The sequence below is a fragment of the Nanorana parkeri genome, unplaced genomic scaffold (genome assembly GCF_000935625.1).
Source record: "Nanorana parkeri isolate BGI_ZX_2015 unplaced genomic scaffold, ASM93562v1 scaffold353, whole genome shotgun sequence".
NCBI classification, from domain to species: Eukaryota; Metazoa; Chordata; class Amphibia; order Anura; family Dicroglossidae; genus Nanorana; species Nanorana parkeri.
Window position 1 is genome coordinate 961,658 of NW_017306621.1, and position 18,501 is coordinate 980,158.

Genomic DNA, 18,501 nt, shown 5'->3' on the forward strand with positions numbered 1-18,501 from the left:
GAAGTTTGGTACACGCAGTCCTCTGTCGTGTAACGTTTCATGGGATCTGAAAATCCATGAGCATTTTCTGTACTTTAATATTTTAGTAACACCCTTTATCTTTTATGAACAGCACTTTAAGTCAAGGGTGTATAGAGTCCCTTTGCATACCCTGCACTGGTGTCTACCTCGTCTTGGCCTGTGGATTCACCCTTTCACTCTCCTAGTGCAGTATAGGAGAATGATTGAAGGGAGAACTGGTCTTATCTCCACGATCAGAACCTGATAATAAAACCTCCTTATGTCTCCTCTTACAGACTGAGGACCCAAAAATCAAAAGGCACCGAACATCTCAAGACGACAACAGAGTGGATAGAAAACGGTGATCTTTATTAAGTGTTTACAACATTTCACTAGAATCAGAAGAATATATATATATATATAAAAAGTACAAGAATATAAAATGTTGCTCTGTATTTTGTTCTCATATACATGGGTTTATTGCACATTTTAGCATTTATAAAATAGTATTTACTTTTGATGAAATAACATCTCCCGTTACACCGCTCAGGATCAGATTTTCAGCAAAAACAGGAATGTGTGTTCTGGAGAAATGGAGTCAACAAATTATAATCCCTCACCTGAGGTGTACTTGGCAAACAAGACTTCCCACATGAGTCATGACCCCATGAACCTTCCTTAACCTTGGTCTTAGATTTCTCTAATTCATTACATTTAACAGACATGAGAGCAAGGTTAGGTCTACTTGAAACATAATTGTAGGATCCAGCCAAACATCGGAAGACAAAACACTGTTATGGAGAAGATGCATCTTATGAACCTGGTTTCACAATCTTCATAGCAACGTATCCCTAGATAAAAACAAATATATGAAATCATCACCGAGATGTAGAAACATTAGCTGGAATTTTGCAATTTTAGAAGGAAGCTAGAAATTTTACTTGGATTACAAAATAAAAAAAATACAAATTAATGCTAATTCAAATTCGCAGGTCTAGAAGTTAAAAGAAAATAGGGCCTGCAGTCGGAACAAAAAATGATCCATGGTAAACAGTAGGGATGCACCGATACTAGTATTGGTGCCGATGCCGAGTACTCGTACTCGCCCAAATGCTCCGATGCCTAGCCTGATACTTCCGGTATCAGGAAGCCAGGCAGTGAGTCATTACTTGGTTGGCCGGGAAGCCTGGCATGGAAGCCGGGAAGACTGGCTAATCAGGAAGCCGGGTAGCGTGTAATGACTCGCTGCCCGGATTCCCGATTTTCTGACTGGCCGGGAAGCCAGCTTCATGCTCCCTCGTCATCTCATGACGAGGGAGCATGGAGCCGGCTTCCCAGCCAATCAGGAAGCCGGGCGCTGAGTCATTACACAGCACCTGGCTTCCTGATTGGCCAGAAAGCTGGCTCCATGCTTTCTCGTCACCTAGTGATGAGAAGCATGGGGACGACTCCCCTGCTAATCAGGAGGCCGGGTGGCAAGTCTCGCCACTCGCTGCCTGGCTTCCTTAATGGGACTTGCGGTATCAGCAAGTACCAAAAAAAATATTGGTATCGGTGCATCCCTAGTATTCTGACAGTGGCCATCTGATGCTGTCAGAATACCTGTCCGTGTGACAAGTTTTGACCTGACTCCAACAAAAGTCAATTGAGCAATTGACTTGTCAAGCCGGCACGGCCACACACTTTTAGAATTTGGGCCAATTCCTGTGAACAGGAATTATTGCCAGTACCATAAAAGAGAACGATAGAAAGGGTAGACATTTTTTGAAAGACATTTAACTTTTTACTTTTGCATTGACTATTATTCCTAAGAAATTATTATTTGTCTAAATGTATCCGACAGTCAAGCTGGGTGCATATCCGGAAATATCAAATATAGTCTACGACAACCAGATAATGAAAACAAACTAAATACATGAGGGGAACAAAAAGCAAATCTGTTATTAGAAGTCAGAGACTGAATTGATCATTTGAAAGACAAAAAAAAACAAAAACAAAAAAAACTTACTGGCAATGAATAGAAGAACACTCCAAGGAAGAGCAGAACGAACAGCAGCACGATGATGCCAATGAAGATCCATTTAAATCTGCGCCACACAATAAATTTCATTGTCTTGCATGGATTTGTGAACCAAAGGAAGGAGGTGTCTGGTCGGCTGCATTTTGAAAGAAACAATATTAATCACACTAACAGAGGAAAAGACTTTGCTACTTTAAGCAGGGGAAGATAATGCGATTCAATAATTAACTCTGCGTGAGGAGAGATATTAGTTAGGAATAGGAAGAAAAGATATAAAATGATAGTGGTCCCAGAATACAAGAAGGTGAGAGCACTAGAATGGGCCGTGTAAGACGATTGCCATGTCTGAGCTGGCACAGGATTCCAGGTTAATAGGGGCACTCCCCAATACCAGTGATTAAGAAGAAAAACGGCTTACTTTGGTGGGTCTAACTTCGGGTTCATGTTGGGTTCATCTCGGCCCTTGCCAGCTGGCCTTTCTTCTGCCTCTTTCTCATTCAGCACTTCCAGAGTCAGCTCGAGTTTTCCCTTTCGACAAATGAAAACAGGTTCATGACATCTCACTAAACACCATGTTCTGCTTGTTTAGGAAAATAATAATGCATTCTGGGTCTTAAGCAGAACAGAAAATCTCTCACTGTTCTGTGTGTGTGTGTGAAAGCATAAAATAATACTAATGACACCTCAAGTGCCTTAAACTGCTGCACTTAATTAAGAATGTTGAAATGTGCAGAATGGAGCTCACAAAGATGTTTAGTGAAGTGGTGTCTAGTGAATGCAATTACTGTATACGAATACATCCTGGAATCAAAGTGTCAAGATACGCCATAAGGTATAATGATCCAATATTACAATTTAGATATCGCGGTTATGCGTTGAAATAGAAGAATTTAAGGAAAAAAAAAAGTTAAAGTGAACCTGTGCTTTGCAGATACACATTTTTACCATTACCAGCATCATATTCTTGCCTTCCTTTTATTCTTCCACCACTCAGTTAAGCTGCAGGGAGTGAAGGAAACCCCTGTGTAAAATCCAAATCAAGTCAAAGCTTAGACAGGAGCTACGGACGTCCCATGTGACTGCACCGATTGAGGTCAATAGACTTTGTATGAAAATGCGAAGCCCACTTGAAGCAAACCAAAGCCCGTCAACACTAATCCCAATGCAGAAATGAGCAAATGCTCCTATATATTTGTACTGCTAATCGAATCAGAGTATACTCACTGCTAAAATCCGCTTTCCATCCTTCTCTGCATAACACGGCCACCAGCCCTTCATGGACTTCTGTTCAAATAAAGAGGCCACTTTGGACGGTTTGGCCAGGTCAGTCATTTCTAAATTGCATTTGTCTGAGGATTTTGATGGAATTATTGTGCGGTGTAAATCAAGTTCAACAAAACCTAGAAGAAAAGAAAAAAGGCAAACTGTGAATAGAATTTTATTTATGGATGCACAGACACCACGTACCGTACTAAGTACACATCCAGATACTTTTCCAGCTACTAGAATAGACAAAAACTCAAAAATGACAGCTGCCGCCTAACTTTTAAGGAGCATTGGCTACAGGGCTCCTGGGGTTTGTGCATCCCTGTTTGAATGTATGAATGAAAATATATATATTATATATATACATATATATACACATATATATACATATATACATACACACACACCAATTTTTCCAGACCAAATACAAGTACTGACTCCACAGACGCCAGTTACTGACAGTTTTTTGCTTATTGTCATGCGAGTTTTTTTTAACCACCTGCTGTCCGGCCATTGTAATTAAACGGCCGGACAGCGGCTTCTTGAATGCAGGTGGGCGTTTTTAATAGTCACATCCCGCCACGCTCGTGCCCGCTGCTAGGCGGCGCGGACGAACGGGAAAAAGGCTTTTAATGTAAACTGCCAGCGATGGCTGTTTACATACAAATGTTCAGGCGTCTGCAGAGACGCCCGATCGCTTGTAATATACGTGCGGGTGTGTGGCCCCCCTCCGTCGCAGCCGCTAGTCTACCAAAACACTGTTAGGGGAATTTACCAAAACTGGAGCAGACGGGTTACTTTGAGCAACTGCTCCAGATTCACTCTTCAGCTTCTCTGTTCAGTGGAGCTTTGAAAAAGAAAGACCCTGACTGGTTGCCATGGGCAACTGCTCCAGATTCTTGCCTTGACATATGCTTTAAGCATTTGTGCATGCAGAAGTACACGGACTGTGGCAGGATCAGGTAACATGGGTGACCAGCAGTTGTAAACAAGCATTTTGCAGTGTTGGTCATAGAATACTTGCAGTGTGTCAGAGTAAGTGAACATTTAAAGATATACATCCACAGCACTGACCATTTCTTTAATAAATATAGATTTTCATTAATACCGTCAGTAACTCTTTGTGGAAGAACAGGTCAAACATTGACACACTAACAGGTTCTGTTGAAAATCATTTTGGTAAAAGCCTTCTGTGACTTCAGTTAGTACACTAGTAAAAGTGTCAGCCTGATTTACTGCCATTCCCCAAAGTGCCCCCACTTCCATCTTACATGAATGCTGAACATATGGTTGGTCATAGAGGATCAGATGATCACATCCAAGGCCAGCAGTAAGGGTGGCTAATGGGAAGCACAGGCCTCACCTGACTTTGCAACTGTAAAGCAGCCATTGTTTTTTTCTAAAGTCTTCTTAGGCCTTTTGGTTCAAGATTATGGAAATTAGAGAAATAAACTTGTAATAAATGGGAAATGTTATGATTTGGGTGAGTGTTAGCATTATCATTTTAGCTGCAGACATGTTCATTTATACATTTTTATTTGTGGATACCAAAGTAGAGCCATTTACTTATTACAGATTTCAGATGTCCATACCTAAATAGTCATCCAGAGAAAATTTGTCATTGTCCCAGATTTGCAGTATAAGCTTTGGTGGCAGCTTGAACTCTGTCTTATCAAGGCTCCAGAAATGCTCCTGAAATTGTATGATACAAACAAGGTTCACATCCAGTATAAGCAGACACATTATGAGACTATGCAAACAAAATCTTTATTGAAGCAGACCAGGCCCACTGTCGTGTAGGGAAGGGAGGGCGTCATAACCCTGTATAACATCCAACACCCAGCCTACACAGGATTTAGACTCCGTGCATGAATATGACACGTTCTCTTTAACACAGTGTGTCCATGAATTTGAATTTTCCCATCTTTGGTCAAAAGAGCATTAGTCCTTCAACCTACCCACCTGTGTCACCACTGTATGGCCTTCTATCCCCCACAACATACAATGAAAGGAGCTGGGGCTTATGTAGTGGTAGTGCAGATAGGCCAAAATATAAAAGAGTTCATGGTGGGGTACAGCGCCAATTTTCATCCTCATTTCATTAGTACCCCAACAGGTCCTGTATTCATGATTTCCATCATATGCAGAAGATATAACTGGGTCAATGGTTCAGCAACCACCATACCTATTGTTGCCCATAAAAGGACCACCACAGGAGCAAGGAATAGAATGACATGTTGGTCGTATGTGTGGGGAAGGTTGCAAGGCCCAACCTTCTTCATGCTTCAGTGCCAAAGAGGCTGAATGTCTAAATGGTTTCCATAGAACAATGCAGACAGTTCTTATTCCAGAAGACCAAAATCTCAATTTATTTCTAGGATACATTATGGCACCATCTCTGCGACCTATCTACAGTTTTATCTTGGCTTCAATAAACCATAGAAGGAAAACTGGCAGAACTAAACTTCTAACCGGAGATCTCAGCAGAAGTAAATCTCTGCCACACACACACACACACACGAGAACCCACTGCCTTTACGATCAACAAATTTAATACAGGCACAACAATTTTTGAGACGCCCACCTTCTTAGAAATAATACAGAGTTGTTCTGCTGGAAGATATTCAAAGGGGAACACGAATCGCCAGTTAAAGTTTCCTTCACCATCCAATGACCGATAGTGCACATCTGTTTTCTGCTTGTTCTCCTCATTGCCAGGAATCCAGCTGAAAAGCAATAGGCACATACATTCTGGTTTTATATGACCTTGATAACGTGTGCTTTCACTAGCTTCCAAATAAAGTCTGAGCTGATTACAAATGTTGAGTGTGTGTTTACAAATGTTTCACATATTGATCTTCTCAGACCAGCCATGAAATCTAGTAACAAGGAAAGGAAGCTCTCAAGCCTATGAACGCAGGTCTGGCGTGATCTCCGATTGCCAGTTCTCATCTGGTGCTCATTTAACCAATATAAAAACACAAGTAGGCTGCAGTGTAGAGAGCCATGTCTGCTCTTCTACTGAACTGCCTTTATATAGTTCAGAATTGGGAAGAAGTTGTGTAGCCTTCTTGGAAGCAGACAGTGCTTAGAGGACAACATAGCCCAAATGCAATTATAGAAAAAGAGTAACCCTTTCACACATGTCACAAAGCTAACACACCAGGATAAGGATCCTTAGTTTCAACAAAGTGACAGCTATTTTCAGGTGAGTCAAATGGAATTTAAAAATTACAATATGGCTGAAAATAGAGTGCCTCAGGCTGGTGCTGAAACTTTGTGAATAAAGCCTGCTATATACAAACCTGATTCTTATAGGACACAGGGACTTAATTCACACCTCAGTGTGTCATGTCTGAACTAGAAAAGAATGAACTTCCATCAAGCAAAAAAAAAAACATCCTTCAGTACCATAGGAGCAGTGCATAGCTGGATGAAATGGGTAGGGCAGGACGAGGTTTCAGGGTCTGGATTGCCAATTATCGGCTTCCAATGCACAGAAAGGTAGAACGGTTGTATACACTGATAATTCATGTACAGATCGGCTAGCTCAGAATCTCTACTGAACGAATACTATGGGGAAAAAAAACCAAAACGATTTGCCTGATGAGCTACATAGTTTGACCAACAATTTGAGGTCTCCTGACCATCACACCTGTATGAATGTGTTGAACATCCCACTCCAGAACCATGACCATTAATCTGGGATTGGCCCAACTTTGCAGCTATAACAGCCTCTGCTCTTCTGGGAAATCTTTCTCTAGAACTGTGGAATGTTGTGCCCATTCAGCCAAAAGCTGTTTGGAAGAGTTAAGGTCAGGGCTATGTGCAGACCACTTCACACCAAACTTATCAAACCATGTCTCTGTTGAGCGGATACCTGAATTTAATAATCTGGAGGAGTGTCCACAGGGAGGGAAAGAGATTGTTCCGTGTCAAACATCTTTCCACATAATTCTACACATCTACCTGCATATTCACTTCAAATCATGAGAGAATAATGGAGGTTCCAATTGTGAATCTTCTGCTAAAGATGCCAGTTGTATTCTGGTGTAACTTCTAGATTCGTTCACTGACCAGGAACAGGCATTTGGCAGATGAGTCAGAATTCCTTATCTTTATACTTGTCACGTTTCATTAATTTAAAAAAAACTCTACATATCAATATCTACGGGAGAATACTTTAATGTTTAACTTATAAATATCCATATAGACATGAAAAAAAAGTACCCTTTGACATAAATATCGCTCATCTCTTCCCCAGTAATACTCTTCTCATCCAGCAGCACGTCTTTAGTGTTCCATACAATCACCCGCAGGATATAACTAATAATACAAAGAGATGAGTCAACAGAACTAAAACAAATACGTCAGAATGAATAAATGTGTTGTTGTGTAAAGTTTAATTAGAATTCATTTTCAGGTTTCCTGCCTTCGCAATGGCTAGTAATACAAGGTGTACTACTACATGATTACTGCTCTTTTCTTTGTTTCATATTTTTATCTTAGGAAACCACAAAAAAAACCAACAAAATTATGAAAAAGTGTATATAAAGCCAGAACCTTTTTTGGATTGTGGGTGGTAGGGTTAAAAAGGAGAACTATGGGGTCAGTGCTTTTCCCCATAGTTCTCCTTAGGGTAACGGGAGAACACAAACTAGCGTCCTCCCGTCACCCAAAGCTTAGTATACCGCGAGCTACAGCTCGCGGTATACTGAGACCGCCGCAGCTGGGACGGATCCAGACACTGTCGAGATCCAAGCTGCATGATTGACAGCTAGCACTGCCTATCTAGAGGCGGAGCCAGCTGTACCCGCCCCCTCCTCCATCTGTTCCGCCTGTCAGGGCTGAAGGATCAGAGCGGGGAGGGGGGGAATCCCTGCAGGGAGCAGTGACTGACTGTCACGGATCTCTGCAGGGACATAATCGAGACGTGAGCGACAGTATCACCTCATAGTTCTCCTTTAAATGATGATTTCCCTTATTTTGGAGAGATTTTCTTTTACTTCTTGTGTCTCTGGGACCCAGCATTTAAAAATGTGAAAGTGCAAGGACATACTGTGTTCTATTGTGTCATGTAACCACTCACAGTGTAATGATGCAGAGATGTCCGGACCACTCTGCATCACTGAGGACCACAGAAAAACCAAAAGAAGAAGAGGGATGTCATGTGATGTTTTTTTTTTATACTTCAGACCAATCAAGTATAAATAACAGCCAGGGGAACTCCAAGGGAGGACCGGAGACTGAATTTGGGCTTCAAGCGCTGCCAAAGCAAAGGTGGTATTGGCAGACTGGAAAAGCAAAGCTCAAGTCAGTTGCTGTGGGCAAGCTTTTCCCTTTGTTTTAATACTAGTACCCCACCATCAGACAGAAATACCCCATTATCGAGAGAGGTCTACAAAACATAACTGTCTTTACAGTACTTTGGTTGTACTTGGCACATTCTGGTGACCTTATGATTAACTCCTGAACGTCTGAAAAATCTAACTTTAGCTTTCATTGCAATGGATCTAGGTAGGACCAGTTACCTCTTGGCTTTGCGGGGTGTGATGTTGAAGGGAGGGCCAGGAGGTCCCAAGCTTTTAGGGAACACATCAACCCACATTTCCAGTTTGCCCTGCAAGAGATACATTTAAAGCAGCTAAGAAATGTGTAATTTATAACAGTGTGAGACGTTAGAATTCTACATAAGAACATTGCACTGCAAAGCTAAATTTGACCACTTACACAGGCAAACATTCAAATAGTTCCTGCCCCAGAGGAGCAAACATTATGGTCCTTTTCAGAGTCGTATAGATTCCCTGGTCTAAATTTGGATCTGAGCCAATTGAAGTGACCCCATCATAAATAAATATTGGGCTGTTTAACATTTTCTGAATCACTGGGCAGATCAGAAAACTATCCACAATGACATTGGATAACATAGGATCACAGTTCTGGATAGTTAGCGTTAATAACCAAGACAACATGCTCCCCTAATCTGTTCAATAACTGAATGGATATGCATTGGTCTTACATCTTCTCCGCCTTCCAATGCTTATCCCTCATGTACCCAGAAATTTGTATTCCTGAGTAAAATATAAAAACTGTCTTCCAGTATGAGCACAACTTACTTGTGGGAGGTTTGGTTGGAAAGTGCTAAACAACGTCCTGGTCTCAACATGTTCTGGAACTAGGCCTTGGCTTCGTAGTACATACAGAGCGAGCCTCTCTTTGGCAGGCCCCAGGTGCTGATGAATTATCTTGTTTGCCTCTTTAAAAAAAAAAAAGAGGGTGATGTGCTGTTAACAGGTTATTACAATACACACATTCCGTACTTTTAGCAAATGAATAGATTGCACTGGGAATATGATGGCCGCTTTTACCTCGTCTCGCACATTTTTCATGTAAACAAAATTCAGTTCAAGGGCAACATGTTCACATGCAAGCTTCATAAGTTGCTGAAACACTCAGGGCCACTCCTAGCTTGTCACAAGTTTGGCATGAAAGATTACCGAAAACATTAAATAGAACTGCAACATAATATTAAGGCCTCTTTCATGTGAGCGGTCCGATCAGGTACGCCTGTAAGTTTTCAGCTGGACCCGATTGGACGCTCTATGGAAGTCTATGGGCAGCCGGGTTTAAACGGAGGAGCGTCTATTTACACCCGGTTCGCTCCGGCACGGTCCGGTAAAACAGACGGATCATTGATCTGTTTCGATAGACCGGATTGTGCTGGACCGGAGGTAATCTGATGGACATGTCCATATACATCATATTCCCCATAGACTTACATGGGGTCCGGCACGCTCAGTTTTTTCCTCCATTGCAAGATTGAGGAAAAAAACTGTACGGACACGGATGTCACAGCGGTGTCAGCCAATCCGCGCCGCTCTGATCAGGAGAGGATTGGTTGACTGATCCTCTCCTGATCGGCCAGTGTGAAAGGGGCCTTAGGCGGAGTAAAGGCAGGACCATATTAAAGTGGCTTCCAAGTGCTCCCGTAGGATTGGCCAGACTCTTGAAAAATCCTTTTTTCCACAGGTAATGTTCTTTTACTGACCTGTTTGGTGAAGCAAAAAGCAATGTACGGAATGCAGTGACCCATGACAGCCAGATATTATCTTACAAAGTTCACTATGATCTATACAATTTAAAAGGAGGAAATCTGACTTGGTACAATAAGTTGCTGCACTCCCCACCTAATCAGTGGTCTTTGTATTTTCTGATTAAGAAATTGTTCTTCCATTGGCTAAAGGGAACAGTGTCAAGGCCAAAACTACAATGGAAAACAAAGAAACCTGCGGAAATTTGCCAAAATCAACCAACTTGATGTATAGTTTTTTTTAACTCAACACATCTCTAGTCATTTACCACTTTATTGTGCTGGTATCATCTATGTTTCCACAAGCTGACTGAGAAACTTTGGGCCCTGCTTTAGTTATAAACAGCTAAAAAACAAGTCCACACACAAAAAAGGCATTCTTGTGAAAGGTATTTGAAAAGGACAAACACAGGAGCAAACCATACTGAAACACAAAAGATGTTTCATAAGATACAATTATTCACCTGGCTCAGGTTCTCATACAAGAACTAAAATGTGACCAGTTTTACCAAGAAGTTTTCATGCATACCTTCAAAGTATAGGTTGGATGCAGAAAAAACCCAAAAATGTTAGGTAAGATGATATAAATAAAGCAGACCTTCAGTCATTAAAAGGTCTCTCTATGGTTGCTTAAGGTCTCCTCTGACAGCTTACAATGACTGCACTCACCCAACGTATCCAGCAGGTATTCACGTCCTGAAAATCTGACCTTGTTTCCACTTTCTGAGAACTCTGCTGCAGGGACTCCCTTTAATCTGGCCAAGTTCTGCAAAATCTGTGTTGGCTTCAGTTGGTCCCTCCAGTGATTTATTCCTGTGCTATAGAGAAGAACATGTATTAATCATTTTGAGTTAATAGTCAGTCTATAAGAAAGGTCTAAAGGTGAAAAAAAAAAGCCTTGGATGGGATAATGGAACAGCGTACCTATATTCTTTTCAAGAACGAAGAACATTCTCCAGCTTCCCCAATCACATTCAAACTTCTAACGCACGTTTGAATCGGATTGGTGGCTTTGAGAAACCTCAGGTTTTCTGTGTCAGAGATAGCAAAGAGGATGTTCCAGCATCACCAGCAGGTATGTGCCAGGATCAGAAGATTACAGGCAGGAGGGAGTGCAGTGGACTGATACACAATAGCAATATCTGTATAAACGGTAGTGCTGAGCTGGCTGTGCTGCCTGGAAGCACCTAAAAGCCTTTCATTTCTGTAGAGATTACAGAGAAGGGACAGAAAAACAACAACCTAAATTGACACTTACACACAGTAGGTTTGCTGCAGTCCACAATGGCTTCCAAAGCGTGAGAGGAATCGGTTTTCCAGGTCTATTATAGTTTCTCCCACTTTCTCATCTCGCGTCACAGTATCATAATCATACACAGAAATCTTCAGATCTTTCTCTTGAGGTAAGAAGCAGCTCAGTTCATACATTCTATTGGAATGTGAATTGCAATATTTATTAGAATACCAATATTAAAATTCATATACTACAGCATATGCAACTTTAAAAAGACTATGGGACATGCTGGCCTGCTATGAAAAATTCTAGATTCTAGGACAGGGCTTCATATATTATGAAGGTTTCAAGAATTGCCACAATACTAAGGGTTCTATTTATAAACTATTTACAGGGCTCTTAACCCTGGAAATATCTGTGAACTTTCATTTTGGGCAAATCATGCCAAAAAATAAAATGTTTCCTAATAGATTTACACCGATCAGCCATAACATTATGACCACCCGTTCAATATTGAGTAGGTCCCCCTTTTGCCACCAAAACAACCCTGACTTGAGGCATTGACTCCACTGGACCCCTGACGGTATGCTGTGGTATCTGGCACCAAGCCATCAGTAGTAGATCCTTTAAGTTCTGCAAGGTGGGGCCTCCATGCATCGGACTTGTTTTTTCCAGCACATCCCACAAATGCTCGATTGGACTGAGATCGGCAGAATTTGGAGGTCAACTCAACACCTCAAATTCATTTTTGTGTTCCTCAAAGCATTCTTGATCCATTTTTGCGGTGTGGCAGGGAGCATTATCCTGCTGAGAGAGGGCACTTCCATCAAGGATTACCATGAAGGGGTCACCAAGAATGGTAGGTAGGTGGTACTTTTAACAGCCACACAAATGGCAGGACCCAAGGTTTCACAGCAGAACATTACCCAAAGCATCACACACTGGTGCCATCTCTTCCCCAGGTAAGCAACGCACACATGGCCATCCACATAAGGTAAAACAAATGTGATTCATCAGATCAAGCCACCATTTTCCATTGCTCTGTGGTCCAAGTTCTGATGCTCACGTGCCCATTGTAGGCACTTTTGGCTGAGGACAGGGTCGGTATGGGCACCTTGATCGGTCTGTGGCTATGCAGCCCCATACATAAACTGTGATGCAAACTGCCCATGATCCTGTCACCGGTTTTCCTTCCTTGGTCTACTTTTGGTTAGTTCTGACCACTGCAGACCAGAAACATCTCACAAGAGCTGCAGTTTTGGTGTTGCTCTGACCCAGTCTGGACATCACAATTTGGCCCTTGTCAAAGTTACGCAAATCCTTACATTTTTTCTGCTTCCAACACATTAACCTCAGGGACAAATTGTTCACTTGCGGCTTAATATATCCCACCCACTCCCAGGTGCCATTGTAATCTATCCCCCCCCCCACCACCCCCCCCACCCAGGCAACCCCCCACTTCCAGGTGCCATTGTAACAAGATAATTAATGTTAGTGGACATAATGTTATAATTGGTGTATTCTCTGGTTTGTATGTAGTGTTGATACATTATGGCCACTAGATGGAGCAGAGGAAACACTCCCTATGCTCTGCTTAACAAAAAAGAGAAAATTGAGTATTTAAAATGCTTTCCTTTCTATAAAGTATTTTGTTTTCACTTGCAATGTGCCTTAATTTGGGTAAAAACTTGACAAGGAAAATCCCTTGCACAGCTCCCTCCCTCCTTGCACGTCAGTTTCAGAGAATGTCTAAATACAGTTTATGTATAACCTGGTAGCTGCCAGGTGAGCAGTGAAGAGGAATACTATAGAATGCTATGGAGTGACAGCTCTGATTCTGCTGGGGCTACTGACATTCAATCCAAGATGGGGGTGTCCAGCAGCAGTCTCAGGTTTTCTGACTGTCTACACAAGGGGAACTTTTACAGGTAAATAAAATGCATAGAAAAAAAATGTTAGAAGTGTATATAATCTTAGGGAAAAAATGTTGTTGAACTCAATGGCCTGGCAACAAGAACTCTAAAAATCAAACAGTATTTTTTTTTTAAACACTGATTAAAAAATACCTTCCGAATACAGGATTCAGAGTGTTGGGAACATAGTTATCCCGGTCTTCAATTACTTTCTTACTCAGAGTAATTTTGACGTATGGGTCACACTAAAATTAAACAAAAAAAAAAGGTAAAAGAAAGTTTATATCCATACCAATAGTTAGAGAAGTTTCAGTAAAATCCCTCATTTCTTTTCTAAGGGACCCTAAATCTAAACAGAATGGTTACACTAAAGGGTTGCTGTACTGCCTCTTGCAGGCCCATTCATACCCGTGTTTAAATAAAAGCATATGTATTGCATTTCCCTACATTTCTCTGCAATGCACATACATTTTGGTGTGCTTGTAGCACGTTTTTGCACACACAAACAGACACACGTTCTGCAAGGCATGAGAAATGTGCACAAAATAGCTATTACAACACATTTGTTTTTAATAAACATAAAAAGGCCTTAAGAAAAAGTCAGAGTTCTACAGAAAGTATTTCATATCCTAAATGCTGGTTCCCAGTGTGCAAAGTGTCCACCTAACACCAGTCTTAGTTTGAGATTAGCTTCCATCTAGATTTCTTTTCTTTGTACCCAGGCTGTCGAATGTTAGGAGCTGTTTAATAACAAACATGACTCACCAGGCCATTGCTATCCTTCGGCTGCAGATCTATTCCTTTAATGATGTAGATTCGTACGATGCATTCCTGGGGTCCGCTGTCTGGCAGCTCCCGGAATTGTCGCGGTGGGCTGGGAACACCGGGGTCATCCGAGAGAGGATAAATACGGAAAGACCCCTACAAGATTCAAGGTGGTTAATCATTTAAAAAAATAAAAAATAAAAATAAGGACTGTAGAACCATTTACAGCGAAGATGAAGTATAAAAACAAAACGACAAGCCTCATTGTCAACCACACAAACTAGACTCCAACTGACAAAAAGGCCCTCACCTCAGATTTCGCTTTCCACTTTTTTTATACCACAAATCCATGTTATTATCATATTTATACATTTAATTATATTTTCACAAAATGTTACTTAGAAATGCCAATACATTGTTTTTTGTTATAGGGAATGTATTGTGGTTTTGCACTATTTTTTTTTTATAACGGACAGAGCTACTAATATACATTTATTTCATGTAAATATATTGCATATGATTATTATCTAGACATGTATTGAGCAAGCATGCAGAGCACTCAGTTCCTTCTTACATATTCCTCCTTTGTTGTGAAAAGCCTATTTACAGAGCTCAGTAGGTGAAACTGAAATTTACAAACATAGGTGATGACTTATCCTTATTGGACATCTCCATGCAAAGTTTAAACCAGTAGCAAGGTACCTACCAAGGTAGCTTCTGTTGTGCAGTCTATTTGGCTAACCGATGGTGCTCAGAAAACCCTATGACACTTAAAAAAATTTTAGGTGTATGTATGCATGCATGGATGCAAGGATGGATGCTTGAATGAATGATACACACACAAAACGTCAAGTGTCTTAATTTCTATACATGTGTGGGATTTTTCAAACATTGTACATAGTTGTGAATAATTTTAGTAGTATTTATAAAAACTACAGAGCATAGCCCTAAATCAGTTGGCTCGGGCTTCATCCATGGTATTGGCACTGCTCACCACTACAGCCTTGTCTTTAAAAGGGTTAAGAGGTTTATGTTAGATGCAGTGTAGGGATAGTATATGGATAAACTGGATTTCCTGCTCTGATTTTAATTTTTTGGTAGAATACACAATGAAAAGGGTGAAGTTTGTTGGCATTCATGTATCAAATTTTAACACTTACCTTAAATTCACCAACAACAGAAGGATCATCACTCTCATCGGCCTTCCCTCTATACAGCTTGAAGGTTTCACAAAAGTCTGTAAGGCCACTGAACTCTGGGACATCCTCCAGCTCCGTATTATACACCTGTAAAGATAAGAATTAGGAAAGTAATGACGGCAATTTCCCTGTACAGTATGCCAAAAATAAACAAACACTCATACAAGATATTACAGATAATTAAATTGCTTAGACAATTAGATTCACTGACCAGGCAGTGAAGGTTAATGTAAAAAAAAAAAAAAAAAAAGAAGTGTGACCTCAGATGTGTTACTGGAGAGGTTTTTTAACCTGTAAAATCTCTGCCACTAAAGAGAAATTAGTCCCTTTTCAGTAGAGTTTTAATCTGACTCAAGGCGGGTTATCAGGATACAGCAGGAATAATGCCAAGCCTAAGTGCGGTGGGGATCATCATAACCGGATGTCCCTACCAGACGGGGTGATTAATTATTTCATATGGCTACTATAGTCTTTTAAAAAGTGTTTTAAACATATAGCGTGTGCATAAAGTCTTTGTGCAACATGCAAGCCAAAGTAACCGCTTTACTTTCATCCAGCCCTGCAGCTGCCCAGTTACCTTCTCTTCGCTCCCCTACCAATCTGCTAGACAAAATGACACACCAACCACCTCAGGTTATCGGTAAGCATGAGACTTGCTCACATGAAACAGTGCTAGTGATTGGCAATAGGCTGCTCGGGCGCCCAGCATTGCCACATGGGGTCGGAAAGAGAATCCTCAGCCCTGCGTAATCTCCAAGTCACAACTTGGAGCTCACACAGGGATACTTCTCCACTCCTGCGGAGGAACAGAGTACTCAAATAGTGTTAGGAAGGTAATAGTTACAGTGGTAGCAATAATTGGTTAAAAGGTCAACTCCAGCCAAAATAATGGACACTGCAGTGAAGTGAGAGACTGGTCAGGTTTTCTTTGCGGTCCGTGTCCTGTCTGGAAGATTTCCTCCCACTAGAGCTGGCCCACACACTGAACAAATTTTGGCCACTTCTAGATTAACCCCTTCGTGACTGACGACGTACAGTGTACGTTAACCAGCCAAAATTTGCTCTGTGGGTGGCCGTCAGCAGCCTCCTGCCTGATATCCTTTAATAAGCAAATCAAATGAGTTGGGTGAAAATTCTTTGGCCAAACCAATTAACTGGTCACTGTTTGGGCTATTCTAGCAGAATATTCTGCCACTGCCATTCTACCCAAAGATTAAACAAAGTCTAAGAGTGAGTGCTAGTGTGAGTGCTAGGGAACATGGAGAGCATATTTTTTTTTTAGGTGGAGGAGGTTTAAAATCTGTGTCTGGTTCGGTCTCCCAACTGGGACATTTCACTTGGGTTACTGTGCAAGAGACAGGTGTCAGAACAGGCAATGAAGGACAATAGCCCCAATGGGCATTTAATACACGACAGTGGTTCAAGCCTTTCCTGCTCTATCAAAGCTAAATAAATTGTTTTGGAAGGAATTTTTGATAAAGAAAGTTATCACTAAAAAAATTGTGTTTGTTGTGTACCTTCAAGGTGTCATAACCTTTCTGCAAATACTGGCCACATTTCTCATGTTCTCCGATTGAGGAGTAATATTTGCTCCACCAGTCCACAATTTCCTCCTCCTGTAAAGAAAATAAGAATGATTAATGTAGACAAAGTTCAATCCAGCAGGTAAAGATGGATACTAGCCAGATATCCTGTAAGCTAGAATAGTCAAACCCTGGAAGACCATTTCATGGCATTCAGTAACATAGCTGCCAACAGTAAGAAGATTTCCTCCAGGTTTCAGCAGGTAAAAGTTGGAAGATTTATAGGTTTGAATAATGTATTGTCCTTCTTGAACATTAACCAACTTTATTATAAGATCCCACTTATTCACCGTGTTTAATTAAATGCATATTATCCATTCAGATAGCACCAGTGGCAGTATATTTATCTTGAAAAAAAAATTAAGCATACCACTGCACATACTCTATCGGCGAGAAACATGAGGTAGGCATACATATTCCATTGGGAGGCTACTGATGCAAACATAAGGGAAATTGCAATGGAGGTCGAAGACACAGGCTTAGAGAGCTAAGTGGGCCATACGTGGCGAGTTTGGGCCAGAGGCAGCACTGCTTCATCCCAGCAGTCCCGCCCAGGAAGGGTGGAAAAAAAAAAAAGGGATAGATAGGTGGGTGGAAAGAAAAAAGGGATAGAGGCAACAGGCCAGAAAATCATGGGTAAAGAAACTGAAAAGCATAACACAGATAAAGGGAGCCTAAAGTCTGACAGACTGTTCCACACCTTTACATGGCATGTATAAGCATGCCTATAAATGTTGGTGTAAGCCCTCACAGGCAGGGCCCTCCTTACCATCTTGTCATGAATTGTGATTGTAATGTCTTCCTTATATTGTAAAGCGCTGCGCAAACTGTTGGCGCTATATACATCTTGTATAATAATTAGGGATGCACCAATACCACTTTAAGACCAAGTACGAGTACAGATACTTTTTTTCAAGTACTCGCCGATACCAATTAGATACTTTTTCTTAATTTAATGAATGTCTTTTTTTACATTATATAAAGTTAAAACATTACAGGCATATATTATTTTTGTTCCATGTGCCTGCTGTGTCTTCTCAGTCTGCTTCAGCCACTCAGTGTCACAGCCTAGTCATCTGCTCCATGCTGGCCTCTTCTCCCGCTGATTGGCCGATTGAAAGGCTTCCTCACCAGTCAGGAGTGAGGACTGAGGACTTGGAGGTGGAAATTACTTTCGGCCGTTCGCCCGTGGAGGAGGAGGAGTTCGTGGCCATGTTTTTTGATTGCAGAAGCTATGGAGGTCCTGTGTGCGGCGGTTTTGTGTCTGAAGATTGCGGGCATGGCACAGGTACTCGTTTTAGGTATTGGAGTATTTGCACGAGTACTCATGCAAATACTCGGTATCGCCGCCGATACCGATGCTTGTATCAGTATAGGTACATCCCTAATAATAATAATAATAATAATAATAAATAATAATAATAGAGAGTG

The 18,501-nt window shown here is 41.2% G+C and overlaps 1 protein-coding gene across 3 annotated transcripts in view; it reads right to left on the reverse strand.

The window, feature by feature from the left end:
* Positions 1-372: 372 nt before the first annotated feature.
* MYOF (myoferlin) overlaps positions 373-18,501 on the reverse strand; it is a 120,439-nt gene continuing 102,310 nt past the window's right edge. For all 3 annotated transcript variants that reach the window (XM_018558691.1, XM_018558690.1, XM_018558689.1), the window contains 15 exons: positions 17,005-17,103; positions 15,449-15,574; positions 14,289-14,444; positions 13,677-13,768; positions 11,635-11,805; positions 11,046-11,194; positions 9,403-9,542; positions 8,818-8,906; positions 7,517-7,612; positions 5,871-6,012; positions 4,879-4,978; positions 3,245-3,420; positions 2,439-2,548; positions 2,009-2,156; positions 373-851 (listed from right to left, as the gene is read on the reverse strand). In XM_018558691.1, the coding sequence (XP_018414193.1) occupies positions 813-851; positions 2,009-2,156; positions 2,439-2,548; positions 3,245-3,420; positions 4,879-4,978; positions 5,871-6,012; positions 7,517-7,612; positions 8,818-8,906; positions 9,403-9,542; positions 11,046-11,194; positions 11,635-11,805; positions 13,677-13,768; positions 14,289-14,444; positions 15,449-15,574; positions 17,005-17,103 (1,833 nt within the window). In that variant the 3' untranslated portion in view covers positions 373-812. The remainder of the gene's footprint in view (positions 852-2,008; positions 2,157-2,438; positions 2,549-3,244; positions 3,421-4,878; positions 4,979-5,870; positions 6,013-7,516; positions 7,613-8,817; positions 8,907-9,402; positions 9,543-11,045; positions 11,195-11,634; positions 11,806-13,676; positions 13,769-14,288; positions 14,445-15,448; positions 15,575-17,004; positions 17,104-18,501) is intronic.